The sequence below is a fragment of the Chelmon rostratus genome, chromosome 11 (assembly GCF_017976325.1).
Source record: "Chelmon rostratus isolate fCheRos1 chromosome 11, fCheRos1.pri, whole genome shotgun sequence".
In the NCBI taxonomy this organism is placed as follows: domain Eukaryota; kingdom Metazoa; phylum Chordata; class Actinopteri; order Chaetodontiformes; family Chaetodontidae; genus Chelmon; species Chelmon rostratus.
This window is the reverse complement of record NC_055668.1, coordinates 3,251,077-3,267,630: the sequence shown is the minus strand read 5'-3', so window position 1 is coordinate 3,267,630 and position 16,554 is coordinate 3,251,077. Positions and strand designations below refer to the sequence as shown.

General features: G+C 40.8%; 1 protein-coding gene across 1 annotated transcript; it reads left to right on the top strand.

Moving 5' to 3' along the window:
• Positions 1-556: 556 nt before the first annotated feature.
• Positions 557-16,128, top strand: si:ch211-195b21.5 (zinc finger protein 318). The gene is made up of 8 exons (XM_041947438.1): positions 557-889; positions 6,914-7,059; positions 7,159-7,768; positions 8,877-9,504; positions 10,895-10,962; positions 11,071-11,158; positions 11,262-11,380; positions 12,406-16,128. Exons 1-8 carry the CDS (start codon positions 689-691, stop codon positions 12,955-12,957), a joined length of 2,412 nt encoding a protein of 803 aa, XP_041803372.1. The 5' UTR covers positions 557-688; the 3' UTR covers positions 12,958-16,128.
• Positions 16,129-16,554: the final 426 nt, after the last annotated feature.

Here is a 16,554-nt window from a genome sequence, read left to right as displayed (position 1 = left end):
AGGTTAAAATTACAATCAAATCAGAATCAGAGCAATGGCAGAAAGCATGGCATAAAGGAAGCGGGTGATGATGCCACAGCATTCAAAGAAAAGTAGGAGAAATGACAGGGAACAGTAGAAATAGAATAGAACAGGCCATTATATAAAGGTAGGAGTTTGGTCTCACCGGTCTGAGCAGTACATGAAACATAATGAATAAGCATGCTGTCGCTACATATTAAAATTGTGAACTACAGGAAACTGGAGTATTTATTTGTATACTGTCCTAGAGATCAACAAGAAAGCCATACACTTAAAATTACATTCCAAAGGAATCACGTGACATTAGGTATTAGAGAAATATTGCAGAAGGGTTCAGGTGATGTAGGATATCAGTTACAGGCAGATCTTTTGAAAACATTGGAATTAATAGAGATTTTTAACCTCATAGTGTGATTACTGTTGTGATTCACCCTCCAGTCCACAAGGTGACGATAATGCACCGAAAATCTGTTTGCCAACCACCATTAACCGAAGAGGAAGAACAGTTCCGTGTCAGTGTTGTGTCTCTGCTTGAAGCCACATTCACTTCTGCAGACCGTTGAACAGAAGACACATAAATTTCCACATTAGCTGAGATATTGTTTTCATTGATGCGGGTCTCTTAGCTGGGCTAAACGCGAGTCAGCACACCGTGTTGAGCACGACCATGTACCGCCCAGGTAAACCTGTACACGGTCAGCCGCCGTTCGGACCTCCACCACCCCATGGCCCTCCTTTCAGACTCAGGGGTCCTTGTGGTGTTCCTCCTCCTGGACACCCACCCCCTGGACCGTGTGGACCATTTTCGGCTTCAGCACTGGATAGCCATTTTATCCCTAACAGGCCACCAAGTGGGCATTTCATCAGGGTACGTACCCAACAGGTTACTAAAGCTAGCTCAGCTATATATGTTAGCATACGTTACATGATTCAGATAAGGGATTAGCTAGCATTATTCTAACAGAGTAAACAGCTTTATGTAAAATTTGCTTCCAATTGGCAGCTTCCGAGTGGGTAGTGAAGAAAAACTTCTCGTTCAGTGCTGAGCCACCGATGCTCCGTCCTTTTTGCTCCTCTGACCGTCGTTGCACACTGTAGGTAACGCTGTCAGAAAATCTGCAAAAAAGAAAAGGGAGATTTCAATGTTTTGTTCACATCTAGACCACATTGGACCAGGGTTGCATTTTAAATCTGGACTATATTATCCCTGAGAAACCAGAGACCTTTTAAAACACAGTATCAGAATTTTAACAACCTTTATGAAAATGACACAAAATGAGATCCCACTGTTTTTTTTCCGCGCGTCTGAACTGTGTTTCGCAGGATCTTTTGGTTTGGACCTGGTCCAGAGGTGTTTAGATGTGAAAAAAGCAGTGGAATCTCCCTATTTGTTGAAAAGTGGTCCAATAGTTCCTAGTGGGGTCTCTGAAGAATGGTCAAATAGTTCCCATTGAATATCAAATACAATTTTGTCTTGAAGTGCTCATGGCTCATGACAACACGTGCTGGTAGTGAACAGAGAGAAGCTGAAACCTGAGCTGGAGTAGTTGGTAAACAAGTTTCAGATCTTGTTTTTCATCTGTGTCACTGTGCACAGAGCATTGCGGGAGCAACAGCACGACAGGGGATGTCGTGTTAAAAAGGTGATCGTCAGCCAAAAACTCATTGTCTTCTGTTGTAAGGATATTTAAACTGGTGAAAATGAGTGGATTGGTTACCATTCAGCAGGTAGCTGCACAATAATGCAGGTGAAATAATGCAAAGTCATAAGGATAATTGCAAAAGAGATTATTTGTTTATTTCTTACACAACAAATCACTACATACTGTAAAATACAGTCTAGTTTCCAAATATAGGCCTAAACAAGGACATTGTACATATTAAAAATGTATAAACAATGGAAACAATAGTATAGTGTTGCTTATAATCTCATGGCTTTGGCGAGAATGATACAACAGCTGTTTCTGATTAAACAAAATGGATCTTTCTCTTTAGCAAAAAGGTGTCTCTTTCAGTTTTCTTTCCGTAATGTTGTCAGACATTTAGAATATCAATTTGAGATCAGATGGACGTACAGCAGACATTGATGGTGCGAATGCCAGGAGGAATTACTTTGCAGCCTGCTTCATGGCTGCCAGATGCAGCACTCTCGCTCAACACTGGACCAGTGTGAAAACTTGTTGTCCCCATTACGCACTTAGACACACAAACATGGGAAGATAGGATCCATAAACAAATAATATTTGACTGGAGTTTCTTCCATTTGGGACATTGAAATCTTTCACAAAAAGTGGACCATTACCATTGAAAGCCCTCACTGCGAGATGCAGTCCAGCGCGCTCCTCAGCTCAAAGTTAAATGGCCGCTGGTTAATTGACGACTGTTGAAAGCAAAATGAACTGAAACTGACATCCCTATTACCTGGCAACATAACTGAGATGCAAAACACAGGATCAGTCGCTCAGCAGTGTAGGTTAAGTTTCCCTGAACTGCCAAATGGGAAGCCAATTTCAGCATCGTTTTATACACCTCTATGAGAATTAGCTTCAAATGTAACCAGCTAGCCACTGTATATCTCTGAATTTGCAGAAGAAGAAGGGTCACCTGAGTACACATCATCAAATCTTTTTATGTGGATTTCTCGTATCAACCATATTTCTAATTTCCCTATGATCGCTTGCATTTTTTGGGACAAATATGACCTGAGTCATGTGCCCGACAAAGGTAGCCAAAATCTTGGTTAACTGTCCTCTGTCTTGTACAGTGTATTTCAAGAAAAGGTTGTTTATATACAACCTATGGTTTTCACACTTTGCAAACCCATGCCTGAAGTTATCCGTGTCTGATCTAATCTTATCTAATCTGATTTTACCAATTTCCCCAGATTTAAACCCAGGGGTTTAATAAAGTTGATCTTATCTTAATACATAGCTCAGTATAACATTCAACTCCAGTTTGGTATAATGCCCCCCACCCCGTATTTACACATTTATAGTGCTTCTACATCCCTCTGCTGTAACTACACAATAATAGTGTGGGATACATAAAAACCACATGTGCACTCTAGTAGCATGTCCTCAGAGGAGATGATGCAGGAAGCATGTTGTTGCCCAGTATGTTTCAGCTGTCTTTTGACCCCATGTCAACAAGGTGTTGGCAAAGATTTCCACCATGGATGAAGCAGGGCAATCCCACCCTGTTTGTGCCAACACTTTACATTACAATATGAAGGAAAAAGTAAAATCCTCTGTCAGTAATGAAACCTGTGATACGAGTGGATCATGTGACCAAGAAAGGAAGTATCTCAAAAGTTACCTAAAGGTTGTTTTTGGTTTTAGAAGCATCCTTTTTGGGGCTCGTGGCTCAGTGGATATGTCAAAAGTGGCTCCTGTACCACTACTTTTGAGGTCGTTTTAAATGTTTGTTTTAAACAAAGATCATTTTTTATGTATAATTAAGTTTAAAGGCTGTAATTTGTAAGTTAGAACAATTGAAAAACATTATTTATCAGAAGTACTGCTTGGACAAATTAAAAGTAGTGAAAAGCTACATAATAATAATGATTTTTTAATTACCCCCAATTTACTGACACAAAATACAGTGTAACTAACTCAACCCTGGATGAGGAGAGTAGCTGACAGTGGCAAGATTGTGATTTGATGTTAGAAAGAGATGGAAAGAGTACGAGAATATTTTACTCAAGTAAAAGTTCTGTTACTTTTGTTACTTAAGTAAAAGATCTTGTGTCAAAATGTACTTACCTTGATAAAAGTAAAAAGCAAGTCCATTAAAATGTACTCTGAGTAAGTATAACCATTTTACATTTTGGAAAGTACCGTACTACTGATATATGATGCTACCTTTAGGCTTCAGTTGCATTCATTGTCAGTCCAACAACACTAGTGGAACAACATCACATCATTTGCCACCCAGCCTTGATGTCCAAACCAACAATACTTTGTATAGGCAGATTTTGCAGCCAGTGTATACCACTGATTATCAAATTATAAATATACAATGGCCCTCTCCTGTATAACCTCACTAGAATTAACCAAAAGAGAGGAGAAAAGTCAGACAGTAACACACAAATGACCAACTGTAAATATGGACACCATGGCGGGTGCAACAGGCAATATTAGGCTACAGAAAGTGAATAACTGGCACTTTAATAGCAGAAAACATCACTAAGGCAGACAGTATGCAGTTGTATTAACGATATAAACTCCACATTGGCTGCAGCCACAAACACACACATTAAAGCAAAGAGAGTTTCACAGCTTTTATACACATAACACACACACACACACAATACTATGTTGCTAGGCAACGCAGTGGTTGTTGATGATGTCTCCGTAGTTTTTGCAAAGTCACTTGCCTGAACGTCATCCTTTGAGCCTTGTGCACCACGAGGTCCTCAACAATCTGCTCCTAGTTCTATGTCTTTGCTGGACCAGTTCATGTTATGACCAGTCCTCTCAGCCTCTCTGTCCCACTGCGCTCCTCAGAGTTTTCAAACATTTGGAGCCGAATGAGGCTCTGCAGTCACAACTGTGACAGAAATGGTCAGAAACAGCAGCTTTAGCAAAGCAAGCTTGCACCTGTTGGTCTTTGGTGTGTTTGATTTGGGTCACTCAGCATGCTTGCTGGGCGGTGCATTATATCAGTGATTGATTAAGGTAGGCACAGCCTACTGTTCGTATGATTCCCGTCCTGCCGCAGCAGCCCCCACCGGATTCCTGAAAACCTCTCAGCCTCCAATGCAGTTACAGTCTATTTACTTCCTATTTTCCTGGCAGCCATATTGCAGAGGTAATTTCAGTTGCATACCGACGACAGTCAAGCACAGTACGCATCAGCTGCTCGCACTGGCCCCAGCGGTTTGTGTGTCTGCTATACATCAAAATGGTCAGTAGAAGCATTTTTGTTCTTTTATAGACGAGGTTGTTTGTGAGCCATGCTTTTTTATGATGCATATTACATAGATTTAAAGTTTTTGCAGCCTAAAAGACTGCTAGACTTCAATTAGAGATTATTATATTATTACTGTTACTGTAAAGTTTTAGCTTCTATTTAAGTGATACTGTGATATATTTCTACTTTTATTCATCTAATATCTGGTCAACAATGTTAAACAGGCAATGTCTTTTAAATTGCTTTCTAAACTTTTGCAGTACAGGTATAAAGAAATGAAGGATTGGTAGAGCATTGGACCATGCAGAAACGTGTTTGCAGCATTCCTCTACCGCTGGAGAAAAGAGGAAGAAGGCTTGCAGAAGATAATACACTGCTGATTTACTTTCAGCCATGGAAGAAAAATCCATTTAGTTTGTTGCTGCTGATCTATTTGATTTACTTTTGTAAAAATATTTGGTTAACAATGAGTGATACACTTTAAAAAGATCAAGTGACGAAATGTTTATTTTAGTGCAATTTCAGTTCAGTTTTATAAAGGCCAAAGTTGTCATAGATATCTATTGAAACTCTTTGTTGGCCAAAAGGCCCAGTTCGGACTTTTGTTTGCTGTAAATAATGTTTAGACAATTATCTACAAACAAAAGATAATCTATGTAAGCAGGATCTGAAATATTGATCACATATTTTACTTTTGCATATCCACTTGATCATTTCATGTCTTATATGTGCTGTTTTCTTTTATCCCACAAAGAGAGTTTAATGTCAGTGCAAAATATATCAGAAAATTAAAAGGAAACCTGTTTGCTGTCTTTCTTTAAGCTATTTTGTCTTTACTGTGGTCCCTGTTCTTAGCACAGGCACACCTCACATTGTACCACTTCTCCGCTACAAATACTGCCACCAGTTGAAACCCATACTGTGCCTTGCTTATCATACCAACACTGTCTGTCTCGAAGTACATCAAGTGCTGAAAATGTAGTGATGTATGGTGAAAAAAAGAATACCATTCTCTGACAAGCACACCCTGGACAAAGAGTTAAAGGGTTAAGGCATAGCTACAGTGACGCATATTTCTGCCATAGCAGTAGTAGCTGATGTGCACCTCCTCCACAACAGCTCAGGGCCACAGTGTTTTCACAGACACCTTGTGCATACTGCCATTGGTCACCTTGGGCTGCTAGTGCTTACCCCTACAAGTGTCCAATGCTGGTAGAGATTGTTGACTGTGAAGACAGCATTATGCAATTATTTGAACAGCTCAGTTGTCTTCTTCTCAGTAATACAAATCTAACAAAGCCATTTCCACTGCAGATGCTCTGCCCACTGCATTAACTGCAGCCTTTTGCAAGGAATCAGAGACTGTGAACACAGTGTTTGCACAGGATAGTCTTTTATTCAGTAATGACACATAAATATTGTCCCATTTCTGGGCCAATACAGTGTTTCATATTTAATGGAATAGATGGCAAAGATTATTCACAGTTTTTCAGCATTTAAACAGAAAAAGTACAGCAGTTGCCTGTAAAATCTTGACTGGTACTATACTTTTGCAGTTTACTGGTCTACAAAGGCAGAAAGCACAGATTTAGGATTACTTGGTCACTTAGCCAGCAGAAAAGCATTGACCCACGTGTCCTGGTTGTTCTTTACACATTATGTTTTTATATTTGTCTTCATTTCTGTTGACAAGCATTTTCAATCCGTTGAGCATGTCACATGTGATAAGATGCAGATGATCAGCAGTAAGATGTGATATGACTGGCCGGCAAATTGTGCGCTGTACATTGTCTGTGTTGTACCGAAAGGCAAGTGAACTGTGTACACTTATTACCTAAAGATTCAAAATGTAAAACTTTGCATCGCGTACAACCGTCCATTGTATTTACATTTTTTTTAGAACTTGTAGACAAATATCTTACATATGCTATTGTAGTTCTGTCTTGTATAGCACTATAACATGAATTCTGAATACTCTCAGCCCCACTGTAGCAGCTTCTCCATTGACCATAGTACAGTGATTGCTTTGGGAGGCAGGCAGCAGATCGGCCCTCCTGCAGAATCACCGCACACTCAGGTCCCACAATGGAATCCAGCTCCTGTGGAACATCGTCCTCCAGACAACAGGTATATGTGTTAATTGTTTTGTGTAAATCTAAGCTGGAACAGTTACACCGATGTCCTTTTCCTGTTTGCCAGTGTTTGAAACGCATTGTTGATTTTCAGTGACCGAGCTGGTGAGGAATTCCTGAGATGCATTGCAGCAAACAAGCCTTTCCCAGACTATCTGAAAGGGAACATGGCATACAACCTGGCTGATGCATTTAAGTCGGCTAATGTCCTAAAACAAGCAGTCAAATCAGACCCTGAGTTCCAGAAGCATGTGACCAGGAGCAAAAGCCGTAGCCGTAGTCGAAGCCGAGGTCGTGGCAAAAGCCGGGGCAAATCTCGAGCCAAGAGCCACGGGCGAAGCAAAAGCCTAGCACGCAGCCGAAGCAGGGGAAGGAGCAAAAGTCGTGCTCGTGGCAAGAGTCAAGCAAGAAGCAAAAGCAGGGCTCGCAGTCGGAGTCGGAGCCGCAGCCGAAGCCGAAGCCGAAGCAAGAAGCACCATGTACGGAGCAAGAGCCGAGCCAGGAGATCAAAGTCACGAAGTAGCAGCAGTGAAAAGAGTCATGACAAAGAGAAAAAAAGAAAGAGGAGCCCCAGCCATAGCAGTGTTGGCAGCAGTAAGAATCTGAGGGGGAATAGTCTGTTAGAAGGCCTGAAGTTGGTCATGAACAGCAAAGAACTGGAAGAGCGGTTGCCCACCTTGAAAGATGCCATCCTCACTATTAAGGTAGAGTTCAAACTTCATTCTGCAAAATGCCCTGTCTCTGTCCATCATCAGTATAAATCTCAAAAAAAGGGTGATTCTTGAAGATAGTGTGTTTGGTTACACCAAGGACATTTTCATAATACATTTTCAATCCAAAAGTTCCACTCAAAGCAAAAAGTTTTATATTGACTACACGGAGCAGCAGTTTGTCTTGTTGTCTACCAAAAGATCACAAGACAAACTACCAGCATGCATCATAAACAGATGTGCATCGAGTGTTTTTATTAAGATTTTATTAAAATAATCCATAGACCGAAAGAGGTGTTAAGTAGGTGATAGGATGCTGTCCTGAAAATAAAGAAATTGTGAAAATAGTCAGTTGTGGACATGATCATAGCACTACTGACATGGCAAGGACGATGCCAGGATGCATCAGGTCAAGTCACAGGCTTGTGAAAAGAGTAGCTCACCTTTCTGTGGTAGTCATCCTGTATGTCCTGATCTCTCTCTCCTCAGGGGACTGTAAGAACATTTGAGAATATGCCCCCTGGCTTAAACATTAGCAATTATTTAGAGGTGCAGTGTGTAGGATTAAGTGGTCTAATATTAAGGTTCCAGATTGCAACCACTAAATCCCCTTTGCCCTACACACCCTTTCTAAGTCTGATACTGCAACGGCTGCAAAAAACGCAAAAGATCCTCTCTAGAGCCTTATTCTGAGGTAACGGAAACACAATGATTCTTATTTTCAGGTGATTATACACTAATGAAAACATAATTATAATTATTATATCCTGTTTCTACTAATAGATTCCTCTTATATCCTACACACTGGACCTTTATCAGAAAATGACAAAGGTTTGTTACACTGAAACTATGTTTTAGTTTTATTTGCTGGAAAGAGAGTAGGTTCACCATTTAATTATTCATTTGGCTGTCATAAACTTTATGCAAGCACTAGATAAAATAGTTTCAGCTTCAACTTGAGCTGACCTGCAAAAGATTTTAATACAGAGGTGAACACAAGGCAGTACAAACGATTGCATGTATAGACTTGGCTGGCCTCAACAACGTGACAGCACTCCCTTCTGTTAATTGTAATGTAACTGTTGTGATCTCTTCTGTACAGGCCTCAGATGAAAGCAAAAAAGTGGAGCGTGTGCCTGATGAGCACAGACATCAGCAGCATGACAGTGAAGAGAATTCAGCTTTGGAAAACGACAGTATGCTTCTTCCTCACGACAGAGTGGGCAGTGACTTCTCTTGGCTCCAGGCTCAAAGTCAAGAGGACTCCACGGTCCTGAAAGCTGATGAGCTTGAAGACGAGGAGTCGTTCTTGTATGGGAATGAGGACGTTGCAGGAAAACCAGCCAATAGTTCCTCTACGGCACTTTTTTCTGCGTTTTCCCAGAGTGGAGAACATGCCACCCTACAGGAAAAGGAGAGTCTTGCTTCTGGCAGTCAGCAGCATCAGAACAAGTCTGTTCTTGATCTGAAGCAACCCCTTCAAATGACTTCCTCAAGCTTTGCCTCTGCCAATCTGAGCAGCAGCGAGTGTGAGAAGATCAAGAACATATTAAAAAGTCTGGGCACAACAGACATCAGTGATATCATGGTGAAGATGCAGGGGCAGAAGGAGGGGAAGCAGCTGTCCCCTGCGCCTCTCAGTTCCAACCCGACAGCAGGCTTAGTGTTGCCAGCACTGAGTGACCCGAATGTTCGGCAAGCACTGGAGTCTCTACAGTCACTGATCAAAGGTGAGAATCCTGTGTTGAATGACAGATTCAACTTACCCATTCAAATTGTTAATTTATAGTTAATTAATATTGATATTTACTAGTTGTTAGGGGTGTAGCGGAACGTGTTTTGGCCCCGAATCATTCAGGACAGGACGTTCACTTTAGTGTGTGACGTCCTTGGTTCAGTGCACCGTGTCACTTAAAGCCTACGTCTACTCTTCACATAAATTCTAGAGTGCAAGATTAGTTATATTGTTGCCTTCGAAAAGGTAAACACAAATGAGGGACAAAGCTGGAGGATCCTTTCATGACATTTTCATCCACTGTGTGGGAGCGTTATGGTTTCCCACTTAGTTACAGCAAAAATGGACAAAGATTAGTGATGACTGTTGAAGTTGGACATGTCTGTAGAGACAATTCACTTCTGCACAACACCCAAATATGTCGATTAGCAGAACGAGACAAACACAGACTAGAAGGCAAGTCCCTTGTCCCACAGCGTTCAAGCAGCATCTAACTACAGATGTGGTTTACACCCCTACTAGCTGTGCCTTCACACTGCGATCAACTTTGATTGACTTTAGAATTGTATTGACTTTTGTTTATGCCAAAAGTTTGAACGGCATCTGTTAAATATCTGGGGTTCTGAACCTTTTCATTAGCACATTGTATTTTTTGACTTTGTTTTTAATCATTTCTGTTTCTAAAAAATTTGCATAAAGGATAGGGCTAGCAGTATTTCTCCAGATGTCAACAAATCACATGAAAAGACCAAAACCAACACTGAATCGATCCTGACAGGCTGACAGGTTCCTTCATTACCATGAACACACATGCTAGTTCATTTTGACAGATGCACCATTTACTCCTGTTGAATGAATTTTGTTAAAAACCAGAGAGCCTAGCTATTTTCGGAAATCAGTGGACCTTTATTAATGAAATGATGTATTTGTGACCCTTTTTTGTGACTGTGCGTGGGCCTGAGTGCTACAGACAGGTTAAGAAAGAAAGTATTGAGCAGACTGACTAACATGTTGTTGGCTTTGGTCTGTCCCTGAGATTCGTTGACATAAAATAAAATACAGAACGCCAGCCTCAAATGTTAAGACAGTCACCTGAAATAAAAAAGTATTCTCATCTGTAAAATGTCTGGGCACATTGTTAATGACTAGTTTATTTTGGTGTGCATTTACTTGCCTAATGGTAGTCGTTTAGATTCAAAAGATATTAATTTTGGATCTGTTTTCTCTCCAGTTGTCAAGGATAAGATTTTGTCTCAGCTGAACATGGAGGTGTACCCAATAAGTTGGAAACTTCTGCCAGCTGGCCTGATGGTTTCTTCTGTCTTTATTGTTTAATGCTTTTGATGTAGAATACAGGATTATGTTGTTGTTCTGTCTTCCTTAAGCAACAAAGGAGAAGCGGGCAAAAAGAGACAGCTGTGGAACTTCTCAAACATCCTCTGATAAACACAAGGTAAAGGATCTCCAAGATGTGCCATCGACTACCAAAGATCTGAGTGGTTGAACACATTCGAGAATGGCAAAACCCCTTCATTTTAAAATGGTCACTTGTGTTTCCCAGGCAGGTGACGATCAGGAAAGGAAGCAAGCCAGAATGAGTAAAATGGAATCCTTGATGAAAGAACTGGAGGAGTTGTTGAAACAGGATGGTAAAGCAGCTTTCACTAAAGACAGCCCTGTACTTCCTGATTCTACCTCCTTTGTTGTCTTCCATAGTCCATGTGTTTCACTGCTTTTCTTGTCCATTTGCAGCATCGAGTTTCCTGACACCAGTAATTGGGTTTTACTGCCAGAAGTGTGAGGAGTTCATTGGAGATTTGAATAGTGCTGAAAGTCATTCAGGCATCCATCACCATAGTAACTCGAGCAGTGTAAGTATACTTTCTATATACCTCTGAGTCTGGTGATTTTTTTATTATTTTTTTTATTGTCAGCAAGTTCCATGAAAAGACTTAACCAACACTGAATGTATTGTGTGAATCAAAGCCTGATATATCTTATTCCTCTGTGCCAGAGAACTCCATTGTTGTCCAGAAATGATTAAAAACACATCAGTGAGCCACATTCTTGCACTGGGTGACATCTTGGAAAGTAGTTCCCAACAAATGCACCGTTTTGTTATGTTTGATTAAAAACTCCAGTAAATCACAGGTGTGTCGTCCGTCCAGTCTAAATGAAAGTGTTTCTATCTGTTCAGAGTCACAGGCAGGGTGGAAAGCCTGTGTGTCTCAGTTGTCTTAGTGTCTGTAGTTTAAACACAATGAATCATGCAAATGGTGATAACGTGGTGAGCTTTAAAGCCAAAATGTCCACTTTTTTTGTTATCATTTCTGTTGGTATGTTCCCCACCTGTGGGTGTGAGTGTCCTCCAGGTGCCCCAGTTTCCCCCGCCATCAGAAACATGCATGTTAGGTTAATTCTCCTGTTAGTGCCCATAGACCTGGCACAAGGCACTCCTTCATAAAGTCTCCTTCTGAATGAGGTTTCATGTCGTGAATACATTTAGGGTATGAATATAATAAAATAAAATAAGCAGACAACATTTTGAGCTAATGTGGTGAACTCTTGGTTAGCTCATCACAAAACTTGCCTGCATAACATTGTCAGAAGGACGTTTTGAGAAAGCTACATCACCAAAGACTTTTTCCAAGTGCAGCTCATCCAGTTTAGCATATTTTGAGCTGTAATGATGTTTGAGATTAGCCTTTTTCATCACTGTGCACGGTACCATGAACTAAATCAGGCATGCACGCTTGCGTTTAACTTCAAACGCCAGAAGCTGAATCTGTAGTCCTGCACTTTCATATATTTAGTGACCACCTCAGTCTCACAGTGCCGATAGAGTCTCTGGTTTCTTGATCTTCACACTGTAAAATTGTTTCTGCTTTGTTTTTAGCCAAAGGTGCAGATGGACAAGCTTCCTGGAGACAGCAAAATACACTTGCGCTATTTTAGCAGCAGTAACCAACAGCCACAACCCTCAGACAGGAGGGATCACAAGGACTACAGTAACCATAGAGGTTCAGGAGACCACAGGAACCACAGAGACCACCAGCAAGACAGGCGAGATGAGAGAGAGCACAGAAGGAAACTCAGCGACGACCACCAAAGTCACACAGCCAGCCAGGAAAATATCTCCTTGAAAGAAGAGATGAGAAAGGAGAGGATGCTCATAACAGTGTCCAGTGGAGTGACACCTCTTCCAAATGTCAGGGTCACGGAGGAAGTCGCCAAGGACCTGCAGGCCATCGGAAGCCATAACAAAGCCAAAGCAGAGAATCCAGACAGCAAGAGAAAGTCTTCCAAGAACAGCAGAGAAAAAGATCAAGTAAAAGATGAAAGCAGTGATAGCAGTGACAGTGACAAAGGAAAAACCCCAAAAGCTAAAACACCTAAAAAGAAAAAGAAGAAGAAGGAGAAGAAGAAGAAGAAGACTAATAAGTCCTAATTGTTGCATTATGCTCCTCAGTTTCCATGTCCACACCAGAACTGACCCCTGAGATGATCGGCAGCTTATTGCCGCCCAAGTTTCTACACTTAAAAGGTCTTGTTTCATCAGTACACACCAGGGAACCACGTTGTTTTCTTTTTTATTAGGCTTAGTTCTTTTTTATTGGTGTGATCAGAAGAGGGAGGTAGGCCTCAAGGACTGATTGGACTAAAATTGGTAGAGGGGGAGTTCTAGGAGGTGAATTTTCCAGTCTTGATAGACCTGCTTCCAGTGATTGTGCCAGCCAAGGTCAAGCACATCCCAGGCCAAACACTACTGGGAGCACAGACATGAAATTGATATAAATTTGTTTTGGCTGTTGCTACATTTTTTACATTTACATTTTCCTTCCTCTTTTTACATTACAATGAATATGTAGAATATGGCATGTCTTAAGTATGCCCCCCACATCCTGGTTTCATTTTTTATTACATGTTTGAAAACACATTCATCTTTCTCAATACCATTGCTACTGTGTGTGCATTTCCCAAGGACCAACACCATTGTAGTGTTAGAAATATGATATGTGTATTTTGCAGTTCCTTTCCCATCTTACTTGTCTGCATTATTATCTGAACATTCTAGATGAAAGGAAATACAGAAGTGTGTTTACGATTTAATAAAGACTGTTAGAAAGAGGTCAAATGTTGTCATAGTTGAGTGATCATGTTAATGCTTTATCTCTTTGCAGTGCATTGGCCAGTCTTCACAATAAAGCATCATCAAGGTCTTAAGGCTTGTCTGACCACATTTCAAGTGGACCTGGTCAACCTACTAGGAGGAGAACATCAAAGAATAAAAAGTGGCAAAAGTCCAGATTTTACAGATGAGCAGAATCCTTGACAGCTACTTTGATTGACAGTAACCTGCTGCTAAATGTAATAGCTGCCAGGATAAAGGTCAGGACTTTTTGACTGTGCTGATTTTATGTCTCTCACAGGCGTGCAGTGAGGAGACAGTAAGTGAAGTGCAGGACTCTGACTCCAGAGACCAGAGTTAGCATCCTGTGTCTGTCTGTGGTTTGCTTAAGGTTAAGAAAGAGCAGTAGTTTCAGTTGAATGCTAACAAAACTGTCTCATGATTCAAGTAATTACACACTTTTTTCAAACCAAGACCATGATCTTTCCCTAACCTTAAACCTGAGTTAACTTAACCTGAGTGCCTAAACATAATCATAAAAACGTGAAGTAATGCAGGAGACATTACAAGCAGATATTATTTCTGCAGCTGTAATAATGTCTCAGTCTTCCCATTTATTTATTAGAAAGTCTGTGTAATATAGGCCTTTTCCACAGGAGTCAGTGTGAATTGTTACAGTCAGACAAACACAAGTGTCAACATTACAAAGGCTCTCTTCTATTTGAGTGTGGCAGTGACTCATGACAGTGAGCAGACATGCACACAGCACAGGCCATGGTTTCTGTCACAGCGTGCTGTATCACACTCAGTTTGGCCCTTACAGAGGCAGGCCAGCTGGACCATAAGAAGCTAAGTATGGCTTCTTCAAATTCTTTCTGCAGGAAGAGTGTGATGTGTAGTTTGTGTGGATGAACTGTGCACGTAGGGCAACACACCTCTCCTTACACTGATCTCTCCCACATACACTTGGATCCACATGGGGCAACATGGATGGATTTGTAAACAGCCTACAGGGCCAGGGGGCAAACAAAGACAACAGCCTGTGTTTGAGGTTAGCATTTATGTTGGAAAGTCACAGGGTTCAGTCAAAAGTAGGGATGTCCCAACAACATTTATTGCTCCTGTACCTTAAATATTTAGTATGTGCCAATACAGATTCTGAACAAATGTTTATTTTTATTATGTGTTTGTTCATTTTTTCTCTAGCTGCAGCAACAGGACAGGACAGTTGTATGTAAGAAAGTGAACAGTAAACCTAAGACAATGAGGGCTGTGGTAGTTAAGAGTGAGGCCCGGGATGTGTGTGGGTGTCCATTACAAAGGTATTTTTTATCCTGACTTAATACTGTGTGCACAGATGTACAGTGAAGCAGTGTGTGTTCTAATTAACATAATGTACAAATATTTCCCACAGAACAATTGCAAAATAATCAAAACATATATGATTTGGACTTTCCAATTTGATACCATTTTCTGAAGTCAAAGGGTTAATTTATCATTCTACAACATATTTGTATAAAAAATAACTGTAGTTGTAAATTGTAGAAATGAATGAATAAAAACGTATTTACGGTGAAGTGTGGATGATCAATTGAGTCTCAGCCTGAGGAAAGAAGCGGCTGTGTAGTCCGGTGGTACAGCAGCAGATACTTCTGTATCGCAGGGTGAATGGGCTGTGGCTGTGATGGGTGTTGTCTTTAAGGATCCTTTGGGCTCTGCTCAGGCACCTCATTATAAAACTGGTACATACCAATGATGATGCCAGTGATTTCTATGTTTGTGGTAGATGCCAATGCAGAAGTCAACCGAGTAAGCCAGCAAAAATACCCTGCCACAGCTAGTGTCCTTCACTTGACTAAAAGTCCAGGGTATACTGAAGAAAACACTTCATGGGATGTTGCTCTTTTTGCAGGAAGAGAAAAAATATTCATGTCTTTTAATGTGAAGCTGCAGCAGGAGGAAATGTTCAGTTTACATTAGGAGTAACATAAAAGCACTCTGCACCCAGTGCTTTGCAGAGCGCTGCTCGCTTTTTTATTCCTATGGTTTATTCAGAGTTTATCAATACTGAACATGTCGTGTGTCCAAATTGCACCAAATTCCACACTGCACGTCTTTGGGTTCCCAGCAATACAGCCACCAAGTGTAAAGCAGAGCGGCTGAACAGATCTCGAGATATATGAAGGATATACATACAGAGATTCCCTGCTTTACAGGTAACTAGCAAGGTCACATATTTAAGTGTTCTGTATATGCTGATCAGTTGATTGATTTATAAAATGAAATACAAAATCCTATTATAATCCAGGTCCAGTTACTGGAACAAGACTTCAAAGCTGCTTGATACACTATGTTTACCCCAACAATGGTTATGGGCTAAGGATACAAGTGCTGACAATTCATAAACTGCAGATCTCCATACCTGGGAAACTCATAATAAAGTGAAGACTAATTACAATGTGGTTCTTGTATTTTCTTTTTCTTTTGCACATCTTTGTCTTACTGGAGGCACCTTGCTTATAGCCCCTAGAGTCCTGGTATTACAGTATCTGTTCATTCTGATGTATATGCATGAGTGATGAAACCTGGATTAGTAGACATTGGAAAATAAACAAATAAAATAATGTCATTAACCTTGTTGTTGAATTATGTGTTCGTTTCAGCTTGACCTACATTTCATTCTCAATCAATGAAACGTTGTGTGCACTTCATCAGACTTGTCCCGGACAAACGGGAGGCATCCCAAATATCAAATATTATCTGAGTATGGGGCCGATATGTCCATGTTATTGTGGCCAAGTGACTAATCGAGACAACTTTTGAAGTTTTATCAGTATTGAGCCAGAGCGCCACAGCCAGCCGCCAGGAGACGCGCTGCAATTGAATCCCTCCAGGTGTTCGTGTGCTGTGTACGTT

Excerpts from the sequence above, each read along its gene's own strand:
- si:ch211-195b21.5 (XM_041947438.1), top strand. The coding sequence starts at position 689 with ATGTACCGCCCAGGTAAACCTGTACACGGTCAGCCGCCGTTCGGACCT. Across the intron at positions 7,060-7,158 it reads CATCGTCCTCCAGACAACAG|TGACCGAGCTGGTGAGGAAT; the intron begins GTATATGTGTTA and ends GTTGATTTTCAG. Across the intron at positions 7,769-8,876 it reads ATGCCATCCTCACTATTAAG|GCCTCAGATGAAAGCAAAAA; the intron begins GTAGAGTTCAAA and ends TCTTCTGTACAG.